Source organism: Seriola aureovittata, chromosome 4, assembly GCF_021018895.1.
Source record: "Seriola aureovittata isolate HTS-2021-v1 ecotype China chromosome 4, ASM2101889v1, whole genome shotgun sequence".
Taxonomy (NCBI): domain Eukaryota; kingdom Metazoa; phylum Chordata; class Actinopteri; order Carangiformes; family Carangidae; genus Seriola; species Seriola aureovittata.
Window position 1 is genome coordinate 23,063,956 of NC_079367.1, and position 24,662 is coordinate 23,088,617.

General features: G+C 41.9%; 1 protein-coding gene across 9 annotated transcripts in view; it reads left to right on the plus strand.

Annotated features, from left to right (window-relative positions):
• The window catches only part of LOC130167891 (neurobeachin-like), a 218,580-nt gene that overhangs the window by 85,903 nt on the left and 108,015 nt on the right, over positions 1-24,662 (plus strand). For 2 of the 9 annotated variants that reach the window (XM_056374417.1, XM_056374418.1), the window contains exons 22-35: positions 10-1,011; positions 1,931-2,163; positions 2,431-2,584; positions 3,486-3,666; positions 4,961-5,079; positions 5,360-5,467; positions 5,875-6,043; positions 7,859-8,297; positions 12,591-12,748; positions 14,185-14,308; positions 15,116-15,235; positions 16,046-16,173; positions 20,218-20,279; positions 24,525-24,589. In XM_056374417.1, the coding sequence (XP_056230392.1) occupies positions 10-1,011; positions 1,931-2,163; positions 2,431-2,584; positions 3,486-3,666; positions 4,961-5,079; positions 5,360-5,467; positions 5,875-6,043; positions 7,859-8,297; positions 12,591-12,748; positions 14,185-14,308; positions 15,116-15,235; positions 16,046-16,173; positions 20,218-20,279; positions 24,525-24,589 (3,062 nt within the window). The remainder of the gene's footprint in view (positions 1-9; positions 1,012-1,930; positions 2,164-2,430; positions 2,585-3,485; positions 3,667-4,960; positions 5,080-5,359; positions 5,468-5,874; positions 6,044-7,858; positions 8,298-12,590; positions 12,749-14,184; positions 14,309-15,115; positions 15,236-16,045; positions 16,174-20,217; positions 20,280-24,524; positions 24,590-24,662) is intronic. The other 7 variants (XM_056374421.1, XM_056374422.1, XM_056374423.1 and 4 more) reach the window with 5 other exon arrangements.

The window sequence follows — 24,662 nt, forward strand, 5'->3', positions numbered from 1 at the left end:
TTTTTACAGGTGACATATGAGGCACATAAAGAGTACTTGGCTAAGATGTATGAAGAGTACCAGCGCCAGGAGGAGGAGAATATTAAGAAAGGGAAGAAAGGGTTGGTCAGTACCATCTCTGGTCTGTCTTCTCAGGCCTCTGGCATCAAGGGTGCAATCAGAGAAATTGATGATAACTCCCAGACACCTGAGAGTGAGACGGACTATGAGAGTGCCGACTCACGCAACTTGCTGGCTGAAGGAAAGGGGCCTGAAGAGGCTCTGAGTGGAACGGGGGGTGCAGTAGATGGGGTCAGGGTTGAAGTTCATGACCTTCTTGTGGACATCAAGGCTGAAAAGGTGGAGGCTACTGAGGTTAAACTGGATGATATGGAGTTATCCTCTGAAACTCTGGGAGTATCTGAGAATGGAACGCTGGTGGAGGTCGATTCTCTGTTGGATAATGTTTATTGTGCTGCTGTGGAAAAGCTCAACAGTAATGCCAACAGCATGTTGTTGCCAAAGGGCAGCATAGATGATCAAAATGCACCCCCGCTCATTACGCTAGATGATGACAAGGATAGTATCCCTAGCAGCAACAACTTCCTGTTTGGCGAGGTGACAGGCAGCATCGAGGATAAGCTACTGCCTGATCTCAGTCCAGCTGAGCCTCTGGTCCTGCCCAGCCCAAAGCCTCCAGTGCACACCAGCGCCAGTGATGAACTGGGCCTTCTAGCTCACATGACAGGTGGCTCTGAGCTTGGCTCCTTACCTAGTATCCTGGAGAAGGATGAGTTTGAACTACAGGCAGCCTTGGAGGGCATCAGCTCTGTGGCTGGTACTGAGGCTGAGGCCTCCTACAAAAGCCCAGAGGTTACTGAGGGCACAGCTGCAGCGGTATCTGATGGGGACCCCTCGGCCAGTAAGACCAGCAGTACAGCAGATGCAACAAGCAACACTTCTGACACAGAGAGATCAGATGATGGCAAAGACAAGGAAATGAAGAAGATTCAGACAACAGCCACCACACAGGTTTGTCTGAAGCTGAATCATCATGCACTTCATCCATGTAAATTGAGTTATGCAGTAACATCCAACTCAAAACAGTCTTCCCGTTTTCAGACTCGTGAAAAAAATAGTAGAAGTTCGCTGACTTCACCACAGTCAAAATAACCTGAAAGCTATTTATCAGAGGGAAATATAACAGTAGAAATCATGAATCTTGAAACATAGCAGCGCCAGGATCAAAGAGTGGAAAGTGAGGAGGGAGACCATTTGCCATTTTCAGGATATGTTGGCCTTTAGTGAAGAGTTCTATCTTATCAGACCCATAGGGATCATTCTCTTCCCCAACTCTGCTTGTAATGGGGACAGAATGACCTGGTGCACATCAGGCAACATCCCTCTGAGACTCGGGAAACTGGGTTGCTGGAATAGTTGGCTGAGCCAACAGAAGGGCAGAAATAGACAAAGCATTATTCTGCAACAATCACCTGGGATTTGTTCATTGCTCCCCTTTCTGTGGTATGAGATGTGCTCTTTCTCAGAGGTCAGGCTCTTTTGCCTAGACTGGGTCACTGATGGAGGGCCAGTGGGAGGTAGGATTTATTTTTAAACCCTGCTGTCCTGTTGCGTAATTGCTCATGTTCAATTCATTCCTGCTGCCTTTTAAACAGGATTTTTCGCAAACACCTTGCTGACTCATTCATCTTATGTTTAGAGGTTGTTGTATTTTTTCTTTAAGCACAGGCAGGTGAGGTTATTCGAGGACTCACTTTAATCTGGCAATTCATCTTTCACAGTGAATGGTATGACGGTAGTATTATATCTCATTAAAGCTGCACTATTGATCTTGACAGAGGAACCGGTTTAGCAACTAGTCTGTTTGCAATATCTCATGATGGACAGTGATTTTGTATGTGATGCCAAATTAATTAAATTGAGTGATTAGTTGGTCTCCCATCAGAGTCTACATGGCCGTCTAGCCACTCAAATGGAGCGGGACATACGTGTGGACCTGGGCTTCAGGGGGATGCCCATGACAGAGGAACAGCGACGCCAGTTCAGCCCTGGCCCACGCACCACCATGTTCCGCATCCCGGAGTTCAAATGGTCAGCCGTGCACCAGAGACTGCTCACTGACCTGTTGTTTGCACTGGAGAGTGACGTCCATGTCTGGAGGAGGTGTGTGAAGTGGTTTATGTGTGCTTGAGAGAGACAGAAAAGGGAGGGTGAGCACGGTGCTTGCAGTGATACTCAGATTGCCCTTCTGAATCAGAACTATTACAACATTTTATTGATGTTTTTGACATATATTGAATCTGGCTTTTTATGTACAACCTATAAATTATTTTTGTTTACTCCACAGTAAATTGCCCAATGATTTATATAATGTGAAAAATGTTTGTACCTATAATAATCCTGTTTTTTTTCCCCCACCTTTCCTTGCAGCCACTCCACCAAATCTGTCATGGACTTTGTTAATAGTAATGAGAACATCATCTTTGTCCACAACACCATCCACCTCATCTCACAAATGGTAGACAACATCATTATCGCTTGTGGAGGGATTTTGCCCCTTCTCTCAGCGGCCACCTCTCCATCTGTAAGTGCACCTTACTGTCTCCACTGAAGGGGTATAATGCCATCTAGTGGTAGCTTATTATAAGTGCTTGGACTATAGTTGTCTGTAGTTCACAACAATACTCTATGCATGTGTGGAAAATGACGTGGGGTTACCTTTATTTGCTCAGTTTAACTCTGCTAAAATGAATGCTGAAGACTGTACTTTGGTACAATTACATTTTTTATGTCTGTAATTAACTTCCCTGCGCGTCATTCATGTTTATTTTTATTGTCCTTCTGTAATTATCAGATTTAATTTGCAGTCTTGAATTGAAATTGATTTTAATTATCTTCTTTTGTTTATTTTATCTGTGCATGTCTAGAGTGCCAAGGTAGGTGTTTATGCTATTTTAATTTCTCTTCTTTAATTTCTTTCTCTTTTTCTCTTAATTTGTACTTAATGCTCACTTAATGGATCTTGAAATCTGTTATCCATCTGAACTAGCACTTATGGCATTGTTCTGTAATATTTTTTTTAAAACATCTCAATGTATCACCACATAAGAGAGCTAACAAAAAAGTGTCGACCCCCAAAACATAATTGGTGGAGTTAGACAGTCAGCTGAATTCAGATCAAGCTCTCTGCCAATTTCTTCAGTTTGGATAGTATGGATTCCTCTGAGATGAGATCCTACTTAACTCACATAATAATAATCCTGCCCTTTTCCTGACCTACCACTGAGTCTTTCTCTCCTAAATTCAGCAGCACCCACCACTGTGTTTATATGTGTGATATGCCCCTCTTTCCATATCTTATTTCATGTTTCTGTTAAAAAGCAAAACTTTTAATCACATCTGCGGGTTAGACTGTGGGAGAAAGGACATTGTACATGTGCACTTTTGTTTTATATGCTCGGTATCTTCCTTGTTTCTTGTGTAAGATGGAGTTGGACAACATCGAGGCAACGCAGGGCATGTCCTCACAGACCGCCATCACTTTCCTGTCCCGTCTCATGGTTATGGTCGACGTGTTGGTGTTCTCAAGCTCCCTCAACTTCAGTGAGATTGAGGCTGAGAAGAACATGTCCTCTGGTGGCTTGATGCGTCAGTGCCTCAGGCTTGGTGAGATCATCATGGTATATTTGCTGCTGTAGAATTGAATGTCAGTCAGTGGGGGGAATGCACCAAATACAGTATCTTTATATAGTTTTTTCGGAGGTAAAATGCATGTTTTGCCACTTACACTGGGAAATTGATGGAAGCTAGAAAATGCCATGACAGTATTCTCTTCACACACTAATAATTCCTCTAATCCCTGAAAAGCCTCTGTTTGATCAGCAAAGCTAATTAATTTAGGAGTCCTTTGCTAATTGTATGCTGAATTGGAGAGTGCGCAGTGTTTTGCTGCAGTTTCCAGCAGTAAAAAGTGACACGATCATCATTTTAGAATTCATAACAAGCAGAGAGAATAATTTGCAGTGCAATCAGGTACTCTTTGCAAATGGTAGCTTTTGTGTCTGTCATTGGTGCATCTCATAGGACTCCATGAGGTCCTCTCTACCCTTGTGTGTGTGTTTGACTGAGTCTGTATACATAATAAAGATTAGATGAATTACATTTGAATGCAAAGTGGATGAGTGCAAAATTCAGCATTAGTACAATGTGAATTTTATTGAATTAACTGTGAAACTCAAAACTCAGTTGATTTGGTAGAATAACTTGATACATAAAGCAGTCATAGAAACTGTGTATTTGTGTCTCTTTTTGTCTGTGTGCGTGAGTGCATCTGGATCTATATCTGTTTGGGTCTGTGGGTCTGTGTGTGTGAGCCTGTGCTTGCTGGCTTGTTGACTCCCAACTTGTGCTCAGGGGGAGATGGGAAATAGGGGGATGGGCCTTCAGACTTCACAGTGTCCTTGTTGCAAACATACAATTTCTCATCACTGGCTTCAGTGTGAAATCAGTCTGGCTGCTGATTTTACTCCCAGTGTCTTTCCCAGCAGCCTGGAACAAATAGTCATCATAGATAACTGATTAGTTTTAAAGAGGTCATGCATGTTATCAACAGTTAATTTCCACTTAACTCTGAAATGAGAGCCCATTTGTATGTTTTGTATGTGTGTGTGTGTGTAAGTGTTTTTGTTACCTCTTTGGGACCTTTTCTGGTATAAACACGACCTTGTTGGGACCGTTAGTCCTTATGGGGATCAAAGGATAGGTTAAGGTTAGGGGTTAGGGTTTGGGTTACATTGTCCACAATGAATGGAAGTCAATGCAAACTCCCAAGGATAGCTATGCAAACTTTTGTGTGTGTGTGTGTGTGTGTGTGTGTGTGTGTGTGTGTGTGTGTGTGTGTGTGTGTGTGTGTGTGTGTGTGTGTGTGGGGGGGGGGGGGGTAATATCTGTGTGTGTACAGTGTGTTGTGTGGCTGTTAGGAACTGTCTGGAGTGCAGGCAGAGACACAGAAATAAGTCTTCCATTCCCAACAACAACAAGACTCAGGAAATCCTGCTAAATGCTGTGACTTCCAGCAAGGTAGGATGTGATGTCATAACTTTGGTTTCTGTGCTTCTACTTTAAAAAAAAAAATCATCTATACAGTGCATTTTACTGGAAGAACACTCCCTGTGCTTATGTGACTGGACTCGTGATGCTAAATCAGTTTTCCTTTGTATTCAATTTTTTCAATTCCATATTTGTCCTCTTTCTTCTGATCTCTAAAATGATGTAAAAAGAAAAGTAATAGCAAACCTCGATTAACTGAGCTTTGACTGAACAGAGTAGCATGTCATATTGTGTTATCTTTTTGCTTTAGACAGCCATAGAGCTTGTCCCTAGTAACCTGTCTCCCATCAAGGACCCTGATCGCCTTCTGCAGGATGTGGACATCAATCGTCTGCGCGCTGTGGTGTTTCGTGATGTGGTGAGTGTGGGTCTGTGTATGTGCGCTGTATTTATGTTCGGGACATGCATGTGTTTGTCACAAAGACTTAGCTGCGGGTAGAGAGGATGGAAATAGGATTAATTTTTTCCAGACAAACAGGTGTGCAATGTAACACCCTTCAATCAACAGGTGAAACACTAAAGGTACCCTTGTCAATTGAGCTGCTGTCTGTTGAACACAAACCTACAACGTTTGAATGGATATATTTCAAAGCAAGTATAAGAAATATGTTAGAGTAAAAGGCATAACTTTGAATGTGTTTTCATGCTCTATGCAAGCTTCATTTGCCGTGACAGAAGAATTTAAGGCAGCAGCAGTGGATTGTGTGATTATGTGAAGATCATCTGAATACTGCGGCATAACCATATTGTGATTCTTCTCCACAGGATGACAGCAAGCAGGCCCAGTTCCTGGCTTTAGCTGTGGTGTATTTCATCTCTGTCCTCATGGTCTCCAAGTACCGCGACATCCTGGAGCCCCAACGTGAGACTGCCCGGATAAGCAGCCAGTCAGTCCGCAGCGCACGTCAGGAGATCACCTCACCAACCAGCACAGGTGTTGACAGCTGTGCTCTACCTTTCTTCCATCCATTCTTCCTTCTCACTAATCTTAGCTAGTGCTGATATAAATTAATGTTAAGTGTCCTCGGCCCTTTCTGATAAACTGCTGCCAGCTTGAGCTGAGAGCTCATTCAGTAAAATAGCAGGGATACCCGTTCTGCACTCCACTGGCTCACCTATGATTTATTCATGAACTCTGCTAATTGCACTGCTCAGAATTAAATGTGGAAGCAAACAGAGACTGGGGCTGGAGATGGTAGTCATGAACTTGAATAGGCATCATCGTTCTCTCTGAAATGAAAGGTAGAATATGCCTCAAGTCATAAATCATACATTAAGTCACATGAAAGGAAAATCAGTGGCTGCCTACAAAGGTTTAACACAATGTCTGCTGCACTGCCAACTTGCTTTTACGAGATGCCTGAGCGAGCATACTTTATCAACTTCCATTCAGACAAAAGGGGAAGTGAATAAAAGAAACAAGAGAAAGAGGAGAGAGGCCAAAGGAAATATGAATGTGTAATTTGAAGAGGTAGGAACACACCGAAAATGAAAAAAGAGGAGATGAGCAGTGAGAAGTCAAGAGATGTGAAGGAAGCAGCATGCTGGCTAACTACAGTGGGTTTTTGGGGCAGTGGAGCCAGGATTGCTATTTTCAGCCCCATCTGTCAGTGCCCATTAGGCAAGCAATCCACCAGAGGAGAATGGGATCATAGAGGTTGCTGGGAGGAGAGAGGCACACTGCCGCCTTCATAAATTTCACCAGAAAATGGGGGAATTTTCCAGACGGCATGTGGCAGACGATTGTCTGATGGACCAGGAAGCCAGACGACTTGCTGGCTAAATCAGGCCCTGCTGACCTCGTTAGGGGGCATGTGATGAATATTAATATGGCCAGACTTGCATCTAGGTAACCACTGGGTCAGGATGAACAGAAATCAAACTAGAAAGGCACCTGTGCAAGCTGACAGCAGCATTGACAAACATTTTATTGGGTCAAGTTGATCGCTATATTGTCAATGGATTTTAACTGTATGAAGCGACAGGATGTTGCAGACTTTAGTAAAGTTTTTGGTTCACACTCAACATCTTATGTATACAGGAAAGAAGACAGTATAGAGTATATTATGTACAATAATAATACAGCAGCTATCTGACTCCTCTGTCACTGTTTCAAAGCAGTTCAATAAATGTGTGTTCCAAGGCTCTAGGCAGGAGGAAGCTGAAGAAAGGGATTCATGTTTTATTAGCATAGAAGAAGAAAAACAGAGAGATAATCTCACCAGAGGATCAGAGCTTCTGGAGAGAGATCTAAGAAGCTGTGTTAGCACATGGCTCTTTCTACACATGCTAAATTTACTCTTTGGCTAGGGATGTATAGCTAGCTTTGGAATGCAGTTTTAGTCAGTGGTACTGGCCTCAAATTACTCCGTTTAAAATCTCCATTTCTTTCTTCTTTGGATAAACCTTATTATGTTAATTTAGTAGGCAGACTAATAATGATAAATATATGTAATATGTTGATCAATGTAGTACAGGGAGTGATAGAAATGTATTTATTTATTATTATTCAGACTATTTTAACCACTGAGCTCATTTATCCAGTAAAAGGACCGAACATTGGATGGTCTAACTTGTGAAATTTGTTTCACATTATTGTTAATTTAATAACTTTAGGTTGTGGGACCTTTTTTTTTTTTTTCCGTAGGAAAATTGTAATAAATATTTGTAAAGAATTGAATCAAACTTGACACACAACGATTATTTTAGCTACCTGTTGTCTGTGTGTAAATGTGTGTGTGTTCTACAGAAACACCTCTAGCATTTGACAGCAGTAAGGACCATCTTGTGCCATCAGAAGACCTCCACATGGAGAGCTGTCTTCCCCACACAGACTCTGGGATCGGAGAAGAACAGGTAGCCAGTGTCCTTAATGGGTCTGACCTAGACCACAGCGCTGGAGGGCCGTTCATCATGAGTGAGCAGATATCTACGTTGTCCTCAGAGGTGAAGAAGTCCCAGGAGAGTCTGTCCGACCCACCCAGTGTGGAGGTACTGAAACAGACCTCCTCCATCACCAGCATTAGCCAGCCCAACAAGGGCATCAGTGTCAAAGAGATTCTGAAGAGCCTGGTGGCGGCTCCAGTAGAGGGAATGGAGGCTGGGCTGGAGCCTGTGTCCTACCCAGACCCTGCTTCTAAAGCTCAGGCCCAAGCCATGCTTCCCATGCAGTTTCACTCTTTTGACAGGTGAGGAAGTGTCATTTTGTACCAGATGTTTTGCATGTTTTAGCCCCATTCACTACAGTCATGTACATTTTTCATCACAGTTAACCATTTTGCAACACTTGCTGTTTATGGATGTATTCTTCCAACCATTACAAGAATCCACTGGTTTCTAGTTATTTCTTTATGATTAGTAGTTACAGTAAGAAACAAAAACTTGCCCAAACTCCAGTATTGCCCTTTAACTGAACTCAAGTTTTATATTGTTCTTAATATAAAACACAAGTGTGTGTGTGTGTGTGTGTGTGTGTGTGTGTGTGTGTGTGTGTGTGTGTGTGTGTGTGTGTGTGTGTTTGTGTGTGTGTGTGTGTGCGTGTGTGCGTGTGCACGATCACTCAAAATTACCGCAGAATGCTAATGTTAATCCTCTGGGTTTATTTTAGTGATCCAGTATACTGCTAATGGTTTCTAAGTAGCTTGCGACACATTATTCATTTCAGGCCACTTGTATTTTACTCATCCCCCATGGCAAGGAATTCCTGTGTTTGAAAAGGGCTCTGAAGCACTGTGGCATTGTTGCGGTTTATTTACATTCCTGGATTAGATAAAACCACACAGTAATCTGTCTGGATTTGGGAGTTTACAAACCTGCTCCTGCAGGGACTTCAAAGCTTCAGATCCCTGTGATCCCTTTCCCCTATGATTGATAAGGTTTTGAAAATCGTAATTTTCTGAGAGTAATTTGAGTTGGTTTAGCACAGACAAAAACTCTTCCTGTTCTCTGGACACCGTTGATTTGGTTGAGGATTCATGTGTGTCTGTGTAGTCGCTGCCAGGCCCCAGAGAGAAGGCAGAGGACACAGTGAGTCAGGAGGAACAATGGGGCCTCCCTTCTATTTAATGCATGCATGCTGCTGAGCTGAGGTGAGCCTGATGAATAGGGGAGAAGATGGAGGAGTATGTGGAGAGAGGACAGCTGAGAGGGTGGGGGTCTCCAGGGCGTTGATGACAGATTAAACAGAAGCGGCCTCACGCCACACCACGGCCAGCCCTGTCACCCTCACTGCTCACACCGGTAATGGGAAGTGGCAGCCTGAAATGAGTCGCCACGGCAAAGTGTATTATTTTTGAAATGCTTTCACACAAACCCTCCTGACCACATATACAACTTTGTCTCATGCTTTTCATGTCACTCCCTCTCCAGCCTCTATTTGCTGTGTCTAATTGTTTGCCACCTGCCAGCGAAATGAGCTGCCAGCCATGGACAGGCCTTTCATTTGTCTGTCAGGGCGGCAATAGATTGGGAGTGACAACATCAAAAAAGAAAAAGGAGGGAAAAAATGGCTTAAAGTGGAGTGCACAGGGGCAGTCATCGCAGAGGGCCTTTTACTAGAGACTTTCACAGAGGAGGGGTTTAAATTGCTCAACATCCAGATTTCCGTTGAGCGGATAGGAGTACAGTACAGAAATACTTAAGTGATGCTTAACTTCCTCCCTTTCCCCTACCCCCCCAAAAAGTATCCAAATTAGCTCTGTGAGATATTGTTTGTCCTTACACATTTGATGTTTTCCATGATGGAGAGCAACGATAATTGGTTTTAATTGAATTTGCGAGTGAAATGTAAGTACATTTCCTCTGTATCTATCCTTATAGTTCTGGATTAAAGCACTATTAGATTAGATTCCATCTGTTGGATTTACCATGGAAACATTTCTTTGGTTATACTTTACACTACAGTCATCTCCCACAGCTGCACACCTCATTAATATTCATTTTAAGATTAATCCTGGCTTTATTCTTTGCAACTCAATTAAGACAATCCTATTAATAAAATATGCGCTAGATAATCTATACATGATTCATGAGCACTCAGCTTATGAATTATTCATTTAAAGAGGTTCATGTTTTATCAACATCCTGTAGATCCAGTGTAACGTCCCAGCTATGCCAAAGATCGGGGCAGGCCTCCACTGGAAGATGCGAACAAGAAAGGAAGATTAAATCCACACCCAGGTCCTACAATCAGAACACGCTGCTCGTGATGTTCTGATAGCTGTCAATGAGATTTCACAGAGGAGAGCAGTACAGGGATCTACTAAATAAATGATACTTGTCATCAGTGTTCTTCAGAGCACGGATGTATCTCTGGAGATATTAATATTTCAGTGAGCTTTCAAGTTTTTCTCTGACTCTCTTATGCTCTCCTGTGTGATTGAGTTGATTTTGATCAAATTTCAAAAATACAATTCTACTGCTATTTATGGTAGTGTACGGTGGTTGTTAACAAGGCAACAGTGTGACTCTTAATGTGTAAAATTATCTACTTTTTGTGTATTTTATCCTTAGAGAGAAACCGCAGAGCTATTCTCTCTGTTACATAAGACATCATAGCTTTGCTAAGTTTTGAAAAATCTATTGTACGGTGGGAAAGGATGTAAGATACATTACCCAAAAACCGGAAATACACCTCAGCCAAGTTAGGTTTTCTTTCCATGGTGTCCAGCATGTTTGACTTCATCTATCAGATGGACTGTGGATATAAAATAGCAACATAAAACAGTAAAAGTCTGTGTTGTTTTGTTGAGGGAAGATTTCTGGGGATTTACTTCAGATGACAGCAGGCTTAGCTCGTGACAGAGCAAAGGCCTGGCCTGTGTCACCCTGAGTAACTGCAGGGGATTGGACGAGACATTATCTGGCAGCCGCACAAACCCAAAGGCCAACTGCAGACCTGATAAGGACAAGCTTTCCTTCTCTTTCCTGTCAGAGAGCTCTTGCAGGGCCAAGTTCACTGCATCATCTTTAACCCTTGGCCAATCAGATTGCATGTGAACAGAGGTCTGTTGGGTTAGTGGCGTGTCTGTGCTTTCCTGCGTTGTTACATGAGGTCACAAGTGTAACTTTCATCTCAAGCCTCCACAAGATTTTCTTTACATGTTTCATTCATGAGCTCTGCCCCTTTCTCTCTTAGCGCCATGTGATGTTTTGTACAGTAGCTTCTATAAATAATAGGGATAGCACTGTTTTTTTAGGTCCCCTCTTGAGTTAATGTTTGTAAGTGTTCATGGTTTATTCTGACTCTTCAGTCATTTTCCTGCCATACCTTGTATATCTACTTTTCAAAGTTTGTGTTTCTAGAAAAAAAGTGATCTATCTAGGAACCTAATATAAAAACCTGCAGTATGTAGGCCATAAACTAAGAATATATCTACATGCACTTTCTGTCCCAACCAGATGCTGCTCTGTGCAGAGCAAATGCCAAAAATAAAGTTCTGAAATCTCATAGTCACTGAGCTGTAGTTTTGTCAGTTTGAACAGAGACAGTAACTATGCAAATGTATGTCAGTGCCAAGTTGCTCCAAGAGATTCTCTCATTAGGGTTGTTTTTCCAGCCTTTCTGAACAGAGCAGAGGGCAGCAGAGGGCCACTGGTGGCAAGAGCAGATTTAAGGGGAAAGTGTAGTAGGCGGCTGGCTGGCCTCTCACCCCTCAGGTTCATTCATTTTAGCCTCATGTGTTTGTGTGGGTGTGGGTTGTGTGTGGGGGGGTGGGGGGTGGGGGTGCTTGCATTGCACATTATGCTGAATAATGGAGTTAGAGGTCAGGTGTGCTTTTCTTAATGTCCTGACTAACGTCTCATGCTAGCACGGCCTAAGAGCAACAAGAGATGATCAAGATCATTACTATTCTCATTTTTTTCTTCTAAATATGTGAATAAATTTTATTTTTCCACTATGGTCTTGGGGATATTTCCTCCTGCATTTTCTGTCTCAAGAACGGCTAAAAAGCCCTCTGCTCCACATGCTGGCTTTACTGACAGTCAGTTTTATCATGACAAATTTTGTCCTAAAGCTAACCTGCTATATGCTTGGCCAGTTTGATCATAACCCCACTCTCTGTTTCTCTTTGTTAGTGCACTCATCTATAACATTCTGACAAAACAGTGTTTCACCCGCAGCTCTAGCAGTCTATTTATTTAGTTATATCAAGGCCATAAGTCAGAGTATATGAATAATTCTACAAAGTTATCACAGTTCGAGTCTATAGTTACCATCTGTAGTTGCTATAGCCTCCTGGAGCTGTTAGGGATTTAGTGTCTGCCTCATGGAGGCTTTGGCGGGAAAGATGGGACAGAGGACAGAAACCCACCTCTAGATTTTACATCTTCATTGTGTTCATTTGGAATTTGTTGTTAACTCTGCAGCAGTATGTGACCTCTGACAAATTTCTGATTTTAATATTTTAACTTTAATTTTTAATGTGTGTGTGTGTGTGTGTGTGTGCGTGTGCGTGTGCGTGTGTGCATGTGTCCTGTAGGAGTGTGGTTGTGCCTGTGAAGAAAACCTCCCCTGGCAGCCTCGCAGTTCACACTGTAGGAAGTAGCAGCACCACCTCTGCTGGGCTGACAGCTGGCAGCACCCCCAACATCTTAGCTGCTGCCTCTGTGACGCCCAAAAGCATGATCAACACCACAGGTAGGTCATTCACAAGGTTACTGGAATATACTTACATGGTTAAAATACTGGTGTCAGCCCTGGTAATGTGGTTGATTTACAAACAATACTACTTCAGAGCAATTTGAGAGGGTGTAATTAGGTTAATTTCACTGATGCCATTCCAGGAATAGAAATGAAGCCTTTTCCCTCAACTGGATCATGTGATCCTGCATGCCTGTGCAGGGGCTCATTGTTACCACTAGATGGTGATCTTTACCTTCCTTGCAGTGTCTGCAGCAGAAGCACAAGCAAATAAAAACTTCTGTCCTGCAACTACGAGGATTCCTCCTGATGCAACCAAATCAAAAAAATTCTTAGAATCTTCTTGAATTATACAATTAAACACTTCAATAGTGAAAATGAATTTGCACACACAGCTCTCCTATGTCATGTGTGTTACTGTCTTGATTCACTGCATACCCCTCTCCCTCCCCTGCTGTCACTTTGCTTCTCGTGGGGTTTTGCTGCATTGAGCTGGTTCCACCTCAGGACTCCTGGTCAGGGCCTCTGAAAGGACCCACTTAACACCAAGAACTACTAGGACCTCCAACACCTTTTAATGTGCTCCATTTTAAAAAAAGAAAAAAAGAAAGAAAAAAAAAAACTCTCTCTCTCTTCTCTTAGCCCTTCTGCAGGAATGTAAGAAATGTATCCAAGTCAAAGTGTGCTTTCAGCTAAAGCCACAGACCCCATGATCTCACTTGCTCTGGTTTTCACCTCTCATAAGGACAGTGATAATGATTTTATACTTGGGCGTGTGCTGCCAAAAAGATGTGCTCACCTTAATTACTCTTGTATGATACTCTAAATTTAGCCTTGATGCCAAAGTATGATATGTAAAAAAAATTACGCCGATGTTGTTTTTGATATGTCAGTTGATTCTTAATCTTTGTCATCTTACGAAGCAAAATAATTCCATATGCTGCTGCTGGCACCAGTGTGAACACGCAGCGTAGTGCAGGATTTCGTTAAAGATTTGGTGCATGATTTGACACTGTAACCATGTTTCCATTTGTTTGACTTGGTTGAAATTTGCGCTGACTGCTGAAGTTTACTGTCAGGAGACAGATTGTGGTTGCTTTTATACCGTCCAATTCTTTCTTTCGTCTTCAATTATTTTAGTCTGTGTGCTATTACATGCATGGATTTTCAGTCTGTGAGGGTGACACTGAAATGGAACTCATTTGATGTTTTTTTTGTGATTCAGTATTGAATTTAATCTTTGAAAAGTGTCATAGTCATATAAGTGTCATAGTTTTAAAATATTGAAAATATTGTTTACTTTAAACAGGTTGTCATTTCCTAAAAGTTAATCCTCACACACTCTGTAAAATTATGAAAGATTATTAAAAACAAATGTTATTTGTAATTTTGTGCTGCACTAATGTTGCATGCCTCTGCTGGTCTTCCTGCAGGAGCCACTGATGCAGCCCCCTCTACCTCCTCATCCTCTAGTTTTGTTAATGGAGCAACCAGTAAAAATCTGCCTGCCGTGCAGACGGTGGCCCCAATGCCTGAAGACACAGTAGAAAACATGAGGTAGGACAGGGCTCTCTCTGCTCACATAAACTCCTATTTCCCGTGGTTGTAATCTCACTTTATTCTGTTTGTGTGATGTAAAAGCTGTGTGTGAGGCTTATCTTTCAAGCATGTTCTTTTTCCTAAAAGTTTTCTTTAAAAAATAAATAAATAAAAAATCACACTTTCTTTGAACTCATTGATTGATGGGTAACTATTGAAGAAAGTCTGCAGCTCACCTTTAATGAACAATGATTCATTTGATTTGATAAATTGAGTCATTTTCTTTTTCTCTGCAAAGTCAAAACAAGATGGCACAAATAAAACCGTTTGATGTGAACGCTATCACACAGTTTGGACAAATTCTTTACATACCTTTGTGTATTTCTTTGTGTATATCTTGTTGTGACCTTGACTCATCTTTCTCACTTGCTCTAATAGTTTGTGACAGACATCTTTAGTCCTGTTCTCCCACTGACTGTTGAGAGCCCAGGCCTTTCTCCAGAGTCTCTCTCTCTCTTTCTCTTTGCCTCCGTGTGTTCTGCTGGAGGAACAGAGATTCAGTTGCCATGGCAGCAGTAACCGACATCACTTAACGTAACTGTGAAGTCAATGATAGTATTATCTTGCTGCAGACCTTGCTCATGCCTAACTTATATTTTGGATGAGGAAAAAACATCCAAGCTGAATTGCCTGCTCCAGTCTACTGAACAAATAAATATGAATATAATTATATATTTTATCATTATAATTTTATAATTGGTTTATGAGCCCAACCCTTATGTCACCAAACAACATGAAGTGGTTTCTTTTTTCTCTCTATTTCAGTGCCTTTTGTGAAGTGGACCAGTGTCCACTACGCCAGGGACTGACACCTCCTGAGCTCAAACCCTTTAGCTCCCTGACAGGATTACAGGCAGCCTCCAGAGGTGCAGGCCAGTGTCTTAGGCAAGGACATTTATGTTAGCCACATAAACTCCCTGCATCCTGTTTTTTATGCGAATCTGTCATCCCTCTGCTGTGTTTTCCCAGGGTGCTGGAAGGCAGATTACACTACACACTCTTACAAACCCTAAACCAAACCTTTCCTCCCCACTCTCTGTTTTTCTCTATCCTGCTGCTTTCTGCCCATCTTAGCTGGGAAAACAAGCTTCAGCTCTTCTCACGTTGCCCACTATCTGTGTGTGTGTACACATAGGAGCACAGCAGAGAATCTGTATGTTGCAGCTTGAGTCGTATCTCTGCCTGTATACAGTCTGAGTTGTACGGCTGCATGACTCCAGCTCACAGTTTCTCTGAGGTGCTTAGATAATGTCGAGCAGCAGCATGTACTGAGTGTGTAGAAGATAAGGAACTTCCCTCTGCAGTGTTGAACACCTGTGATCCCATGTACAAGTCTGGTTACATGTCACAACAAAGAATGCAAACAACTGGTGAGAGATCCTATAAAAAACATGTGTTCACATTGCGTTTAACAACATAAACTCTTCTCTTATTGACATCTCCAGTGATAGCACCCATATATCTGGCTTGGTTTGCATCCACTCAAATGTGTTGGTGACCCTCTGCACCCACCAAGACCCCTTGACAGTCTGGCTACGCATTAACTGCTGTTAGCTGTGTGCACTGGGTCAGCTTGTGAGGATCACACTGCTCTTTTCATGCCTTGATGGAGGGTCCATTACCTCCTTTACATTTTTGCTCTAATTCAGCAGTCTTATATTATTCTGTGACTTCTATCTCTTGTTCTCTTCACAGCATTACTACAAAGCTGGAGAGGGCCTTGGAAAAGGTTGCACCCCTGCTGCGAGAGATCTTTGTGGACTTTGCACCTTTTCTATCACGTACCCTGCTGGGCAGCCATGGGCAAGAGTTGCTCATAGAAGGTACAGACATTGTACAGTGTATTTTATTCTCAGAGCACTGTGTGGAGTCTTGTCCCCATCACCAAATTATTGTATGTACTCCACTGGCTGCCTCATTGATGGATGCGTACACAGTAGTTGGTGTTGACAGGAGAGTCACTATTTTGCACACAAGTGGGGGTCTGTCATAGTCTGATTAAATCTGCTTTCATTCATCTTGTGGCAGTCATCTTGTATTTTATCTTCTTCATGAACCATTTTACATTTTGAGAATTATTTCTAGATGTGGTATTTTTAAACATCAGTGTTTCACAATTGGTGGCTGTTGCCCCCCTGCTAGTTGTATTTTTAGTGCTAATGTTTCTCAAAAACTAAGATCACATTTCCCCACTCACTCTGCTGTTTTGTGTTGTAAGCGGATTTTTGTCTTTTTCAGTAAATGTTTTCAGAGTGACCTTATAGGAAAGGATTTTTGTCAAACTCTTTGCCATTGAAGGGAAATCTGAAAACTTGAGCTCTATTTTTATTGGAAGAACAGTGAACCTTTCTTTTTGTGCCATGAAAAATCCAGCATCTTTTCTCAGTCCAATCCAAATCCACTCACAAGTGTAGATGCTAATAGAAGTATTGTTAAGCATTGTCTCAGAGATAATGTTGTAGCTTGTTGATGTGATAGTGATGTAGCACTGCGAGTAAAACCTGGAATCATGAATGTTTTAGCACTGACTTGATACCTTGTCACGATAATGCAGCCTCCAGGATTCATTTCTTCACAATAATAGACCTAACAATTTTATTTTAAACTGCATTACAGCAGTCACATTGCATATATTTAAAGTGCTGGCCTGACTGGCTCGGTTGTGCTCAGTGTTTTGCAGAAGTGTGTGATCCCTCAGCTGCACTCCACTCTGGGCTCAAGTCTTATTTCCTGGTGGCTGTGTGAAGGCTCCCGGTGCCTTGTCCAGGCCTCAGGCTGGCAGCCTCTCACAGTGCTACTTGTGCCTAACCTCAGGGACTCTCTGCCTGCATGCATGTGCACTGCCACTCCACTTCTCAGGCTTGTTTTGGCTTGTATTCACAAGCGCACACCGCCACCACAGCCAGCGGTGTGTGACTGTGTCTGCAGACATTTATCTGCGTGCGGATACACAGTGCACGATATACAGTATGTGGGGCCTCTGCTCTCTTCACTTGCAGTTGACAATCTAAATTATATTATCACTGCAAGAGTCTCTTTTTTTTTAATTTCAAACTAATTTGATATTAGTTTCAGAGGTCTATGCAGAGAATGAGAGCAGACTGAAAGAATGCTCTCCTGTGACTTTATTGAAGCCCTCCCTATAAGAAGTTGTCTGACCCAACGTGTCTGTCCACTTTCCTTAACATAGTTTATTTGTATACTTTTTATACTTCCAGTTACCTTAAAAGATTCTTCAATTGCTGATATTATAGTGTTTTAAGTAATATCAGATCAAAGGATTAATTTAATTCTGTATAGTCATTAAAACGACATTTACAGTATAACTAATTTCTTTCTTTAAAATATTTACATTCAAGCCAGTAAAGTTTCACAGACAGGCAGTTTTTCCTCTGTATATCATGCATACACCATATATACTGTATATACATATGTAAATAGATGTGGGTATGCTATGTACATGTGGCTGATGCCACTCGCACAAGCTCAGGGGAAAGGAATGAAAAATCAGGTAGCATAGCCTTGACAAGTGTGAATATGTCTGTTACCCTTTCACTCAAAGTCTGTCAGCAGACTGACTAAGCTGACAAACCAGAGCTGAGCTGAGAGTGTAACCCCACAAACAAGGTTGTAGATAGACAGCTCGGGCCTCAGCACTCTTCACCAGACATGTTCAACTCTGTCTGGGTCTGTGTGCACCCTGACATGGATTAGAGCAATTTTATCAGACCAAACAAATGCAGAGATTTACCACATGGACTTTAAATCTTTAACTTTGTCGGGCCACTTCAGTCTGTCCTAGTCTCAGTGCGTTTGTCCAAATGCTTGAACTGATTTTGCTGTTTCTCCCTCTCTTTCTCCTTTTTTTTCCCCTGGCCCTTCCCAGGCTCACAGTTGAAATACTGTGCTGTAGTGCAAAGGCACTCCATTTACGAGTAATTACCAGCCATCCATCACTCCTTAGATTGCCTGGGGTCGAGCCCTCCTGTGCCCCGTTGCCCCTTTGCCTCACCATATTCCTTCACCCCCCTGCAGACATGTGGTCACTGGGGCAATTATGTTGAGTGCACCCTGAGCTTTACACTTGGAGTTGGTGGGTAAGGCCTGTGCATGAACACTGCTGCTGTTGTGATGCCTGCCGTCTGCTTCTTGCTGTCCCCTGAGTGGCCCAGCCTGCCGACACATCACCCCACAATGCCACATTCACCCGTGCCTTAACCCTGCCCTGTTTACAGGAAAGGACTGGCAGCCCATGTTTAAATAGAATGCATTTAGTTTGTCTACAAGCACAAGGCCAGGGTCAGTTGGCCACCTGACTCCTGTGTCAGAATGGACTGACTTATAGCTCAGCATGTCACTGCTATAACAAGAGGTCAGCCGTGGCACTCTGTGTACAAGAGGAAGGTCACATCCTCTCGGAGTATTTACAATACGCTCCCTCGGACAGTCTCTGCTCATGAATAGAGATGGATGGAGAAGCAGCGACTACAAGATCCATCCATCGAGTTCTCTGAATATTTTGCATTCTGTGTTACAGCATTCACATAAAGCAAACTATGTTCATTGAATGTCGTCTCATTGACCTTTAAGGCCCAATCCATAACTGTTTTGACCATATAAATCTGAGTTACATTAATACGTAACAAGTTTGGGTTTCTTAGCGGATCACAGTTGAAGATAAGAGCACAAACACATCAATAACATGATATTAATGTAGATATTTTGTTTCTGTTAGTCGGTGTATTCAAAGACCTGTCAGCCAGTTTAAGACTCACTGCAGGATCTAATCTTGTGTTTTGTATTTGTTGTAGTGGGGCTGCAGTTTTCTTTACATTTGAACAACAGATTGTGGCTTTAATATAAATATCACATTTTGGTGTAAATTAAAATTGAATAGAAACATTTTTTTTGCTAATTTTAACATTTTATTCGCAATGCAGTTACAGCAGGGTGCAGATACTGTTGCATTTGTCAATAAGTTATACAGTATGAAGGGAATTTCCCTCTCTCAAAAGTGTTTAGATGTCTTCTGCATACTGTCATGTCACTGCCTTTTTTTAAGATGCTGTGCTGTACAGTGCGCAACTCATGCTTTTTCTAAAAATATCTTGACTGAAATTTTAGATTAAGAATGTTTTGCTCTCCCCTCTGATTGACACCCTGTCATACATTAGACAATAGCAGCAGGGTGGCATAGACGTCTACTCCTGCTGGCCTATAATGAGTCCTGGAGAGTTGCTTTCTTTCCTTTACAAATGACTGCATCTTAATGGTTCTCGCCAAGTGCAACAGAAGGAGCTGGAGGTGCAGAATACGAGACCGGTTGTAGCCATTGTTTCTGCAAATGAGCTTTTCACACCTGCCCTTGTTTCATTAGAGAGTTGTCTGCTTCTGCAGCTCACCATCTTCAGAATGGAGATGAGGGAAGAAGCTGTGAATGTCTGTGTTCACTTCTGTGAGTTTGTGTGCATGTGTAAAGGTAGGTGTGTGTTTGTGTGTATGCGTGTGTGTGGAAGGGGTGTTCACATGCACATTTGTGCATCTGTTTTGCGCACATCTATTCTGTGCAGATGCAAATTACTTTTTTTTGCAGTTTCATGACAGGCAATTTGAGAGCACAATTAAGGGGGTTTACAGATTTGCCTAAAATTTATTTTATGCCAAACACAATATGCAGTAATTTTCTCAAGGTCCTACACTGTATGTCTGTGCATTACTGTATACTGTATTTCTTTTTCAAGTATTATCTCGCACTGCTACATAAATGTTAAATTATACCCACAGATACTTACATACTCAACTACTGTACGTACTAACCTTTATGGGTAATATCTATTCTGTTCTGTTCATCTGCCTTGTCCCCACAGGTCTAGTATGTATGAAGTCAAGCACCTCAGTGGTGGAGCTCGTCATGCTGCTTTGTTCTCAGGTGAGCTTTTTTTCTTTCTCCTCCTCTTCACAGTCCTCTTTTCCAGATTTTTTTTTTGTCTTTTTCTCTAGGTTTCATCATCTCTTCTTTTACTTTTGTCATATATCTTTCTGCTGGTTTCACCTCATGTTGAATATAAAGCGACACATTGCACAATCACAAATTGGAAATGGTCAGTGCAATAGCCCATTTCTCTCAGCTCTATAATTCTTTAGAACATAGGAAACACACACAAACACAAATTGATCAAGTCTTTATCCTGTCAAAACTGCAGATATTTTGTGATTGTATAAATTTAGGGTTAATCCATGATTAAAATCTGTTTTGTATCATTGAACAAGTTATTTAATCTCTGCTGGAGTTTTGCTTATCGGTGTCTTTCTTTTTTCAAATGTTCCATAAGTGAATTGTCCAAACGGATGACGACATGCAGCCGCATGCAACTCTCTAAGAATCCAGTGACTTTCTCACTACACCCCAGAGCTTTAATCCCCAGCCCTCCTTTAGAGAATGAGCCCCACCTCATGCATTGCTGCTAGTGACTGATCACCTCCGAGCTGACCCTCTGAATCTCTTGTTAAGCCCTTGTTTTAGAGAAGGTCAAAGCCCCAATGTAGCAGTTAGAAGAGAAGATATTTAACATACCTTCTGTCAGCCCATCATTCTTGCATTGGGAGCCCATAAGGAAGCCATTACTTGGTGCCTCTTTGTGGATCCAGACTGCAGGGCCAGAGCCTTGAGGATTGCCACTATGTGTGCTCCATGGTATCCGCAGTCCAAAGCCCTCTTCAGCAGGGAGCTCAGCCTATGTTATATGGAGGCCATTATTCAGGGGCTTTCCTCCAAAAAATGTACATAAATGGGGCAGCCAGGACTGAGTTATTGTCGCTCTTTTGAAGGTTTTTGACAGGCTCCTTTTTGCGATGCTTTTCTGTCTGTGGAGTCTCTGTGGGAAGTTGCGTTTTCGAGTCCTAGGATTTATTGCAGATGAGAGCGTCAGCATGCTGTTAAGGGTCTGAGTCCATCCCCCTTTACACAGATAGCATTACTGCGGCTCCAGAGGTTCCTGCCATTAGGGGCTCTCGGGATGAAACCCAGGCTGAGATATCGATCAGACAGTGAGGCATTGAAACTGGACCATAGAGCTTAGTGTCCTTCTACAACCTTTCAAATAGAGATGAGCCATTGCTTTACTTCGCCGTCAGTAAAGATCTCCAGTTATGTTGTGAGCTTATATGATTTAAAAATCACACTGTAATGATGGATATTTGTTAATCAGTATCTTCCATGTTACTTCTTCCAGTTGACAAAGGTGATGTAGACAGTATATTCTGACTGATAATTACATTGCACTATACTACTAATTAATATCTTTGGTAACACATATTGTATCTCAATTGCTTTCAAAAAGCTCAGCAAGTCTTCTCAGATGCAGTGTGAGCTTTGGCTGACATCACTATAAAATGCCAACTTCAACATATCCCTCACATATTTCAACATTAATGTCTTAAGACAGCAAGGAGGGCACTTAGCTGACCTTTAGTCCCTCTCTGTTTTGTGACCTGTCAGTTTTATGAATAAATTAGTGCTAATGATCTGCCTTTTCTTATTTATGCATACTAATCACAGCAATCATCGTGTGGCTGGCCACGGCTGCAGACACTGTGTGTCTCTCCTCAGCCTGGGCAGCTGAATGAAAAGGTCAAGCAGCTCTGTTTCTTGTAACAGCTTAAACATACAGGGGGGATCTAGAGTGGAGCCACAGAGATTTAGTGATGGAAGGTCTCCAGATGTGGAGAGTATAACAGAGCAAAGCACAGCAGATAAAAGCAAAGGCTCCCGCATACTGACAGGCTGGATTGAAACACCACAAATACTTAGTGCCCTGCTGAATTTCAGGAAGATGAAAGTAGGAGGAGTGAAAATCTTCTCAAGGCCAGCAAGCTTTTCTCTTGGATAGGACTTATGGGATTTGAGGTCCACAAAAAGCTGATGGGCTTTGCAAAGATACATGGAGGAATAGTACCATTGCCCCAAGTGAACCTACCCAACATTCCCCTTTGTTGTGTGAAAGAATTCAGCGTTATGGAGCTTTTTTTTGCCACTTTTAGCAAATTGTTTGGTTTTACACACATATTTACTGTATTCTTCAGTTTCTTTGCTCTCATCAACATTGTCTCCAGCAGCAGCAGCTGTTTCAGCAAAAAAGCTCAGGTAAACTAACTGTATACAATCTGTCCAACACCTAACACAGTGTTAAGCATTTGTAGAAACCTAAACATAACATAAAAAGTGAGTGACAAGTAGACTTACATTTGTCAGGTTGCCTGAAACAAAACAAAGAGAATGCTAATGTTGGCCAAACTGCTGGATTTGTAAATAGGCAACTATTAGCTTACAAGTTAGCAACAAAACAGGTTGACGAAACGTCAAGGCTGTTTTCCGGTTTGTTGTGGCGCTCTTCTGCCCCCAAAAGGCCAAAAACTCAATGAATGCATCTCTAAATCCCAGCTTTTCTTATTCAAGCTACTAAACAAACTTCCAATGGCCAGAGGTGCTTCATTTTGGTCATGGTCTGCATTTACATCAAGGATCACATCTCTTTTGTAAGGAGGTGCACGTCAGGCCTAATTCCCTTCAAATGGGTAGCAGAGGACTTTCTCTGCAATCAAAGGCAGCCTCCTCTGGGAGCTCTGTTCTCCAGTAAAAAAAAAAAGAAGGCAAGAAAAAAGAGAGCCTCTGAAGTGCTATCTCAGCTGTCAACAAGCATACCCCAGACTAGATAGCAAATATGACTCGTTCATGCTATACCTCCACTGACCTGCTGCCATTTTCCTGGCATTGCCCGAGTGTCACATCTGCCTTGATTTCCGTATTTATTTTTGTCACATGATCATGGTGCAAGTGGAACCTCAGAAGACTGGCTGTACATGATCCCTGTCCAAATCAAGAACAGCTTATTCCAGCCAGATACTGTAGCAGTGGAAGGGGGTCATAGGGAACATTTGGAGACCAGATGCTCAGCAGTTTGTCAGCACCATCTTCCTGACTTAACGCATCGTAGGGTCAGACTGTGTACTCTTGCATGAACCGGTATGTGTCAGGCAAGACAACTGTGTACAAAAACACATGCCCATACATAATAATGTCAATGTCAGTTATTGTGGTACTATACACAACAAATGCTGTTTATCTTGCCTCCAGACATTTAGATAGAACAAACAGTGTGTATCACTGTTTTGCATGTATGACTACAGATAATGTATCTCCATATATTCCTTCTGTTGGAAATAACAATAATATTAATAAACTGCAATTTTTAACTGGATAGTCACAATCTAAAGCTCCCTATATACACAAATAGCTTTGAGTTGCATATACGTTTGTAATCCTGGGTCTGGAAATCTTTTCTTTTCATTTTTCTCTGTTTTTCCCTCTTCTTTTGAACTGTGGCCTTCTCTGTTTTCTCTTCCATTTGCACCTCAGTGAGGGTACAGGAGAGCTGAATTTCCCACAGTGAAAGGCGCGCTCTCAGACTGCTTTTTAATCATTTCCAGAGCATGTTGTGAGACAGCAAGTGCTGGCACTCTGGCCCAAGGCTCGGATCCCTTCCAGGCGCACACTGCAGGGCTCAGTGAGCCTGCTCAGTAATCTGTCACTGTAAGGGACAGAGGAAATGGCTGTATTTAAGTGAGAGGATATAGTTTCATCCCACAATTACATCTCTCCTGTGTTTACAGATCTTTTCACAGAGGAAGAAAGGATGGTCACACATGTGGTGCAGGATTTCAACTTTTTATAGCCATCACTTTTTTTCCCACAAAGGATATATGAACTAAATGCTTTCTTTACCTACTTGAATTACAAGCTATGACATGTAATCTAAATTACAGTTGAAATATGCAATTTGGATGGTGAAATGTGATACATTTCTGAAAGATCTTGTTGCATATTGGATTAAAAGGGTATTTTGATACTGATACTCTGCCATTTTAACTTTTAATGTGCTTTGCAAAACTGCACGAAGAAAGTGCTTTTTCATGAGTGTTAGCTTTTGGCTTTGCTGCCTCTTTGTGGGTGAACTGTCATTCTGACATGATTTCTTCATTAAACCCAGATCTAATATCACTTATAACTGTAATTATATTCTGTTTTTCTCAGAACTTTTAGCATACTATGTACTCTCCAAAATCAAAAACAATTTTTGCTTTTGTAAGTAACAGATCACAAACTCCTTCATTTCAGGAATGGCAGAACTCCATTCAGAAGAATGCTGGCCTGGCCTTCATTGAGCTAATTAACGAGGGAAGGTAATGTATCCATTCACTGTAATACATAAAAAAATCACATAGCCAAGCAGACCTTTACTAACACCCTCTGTTA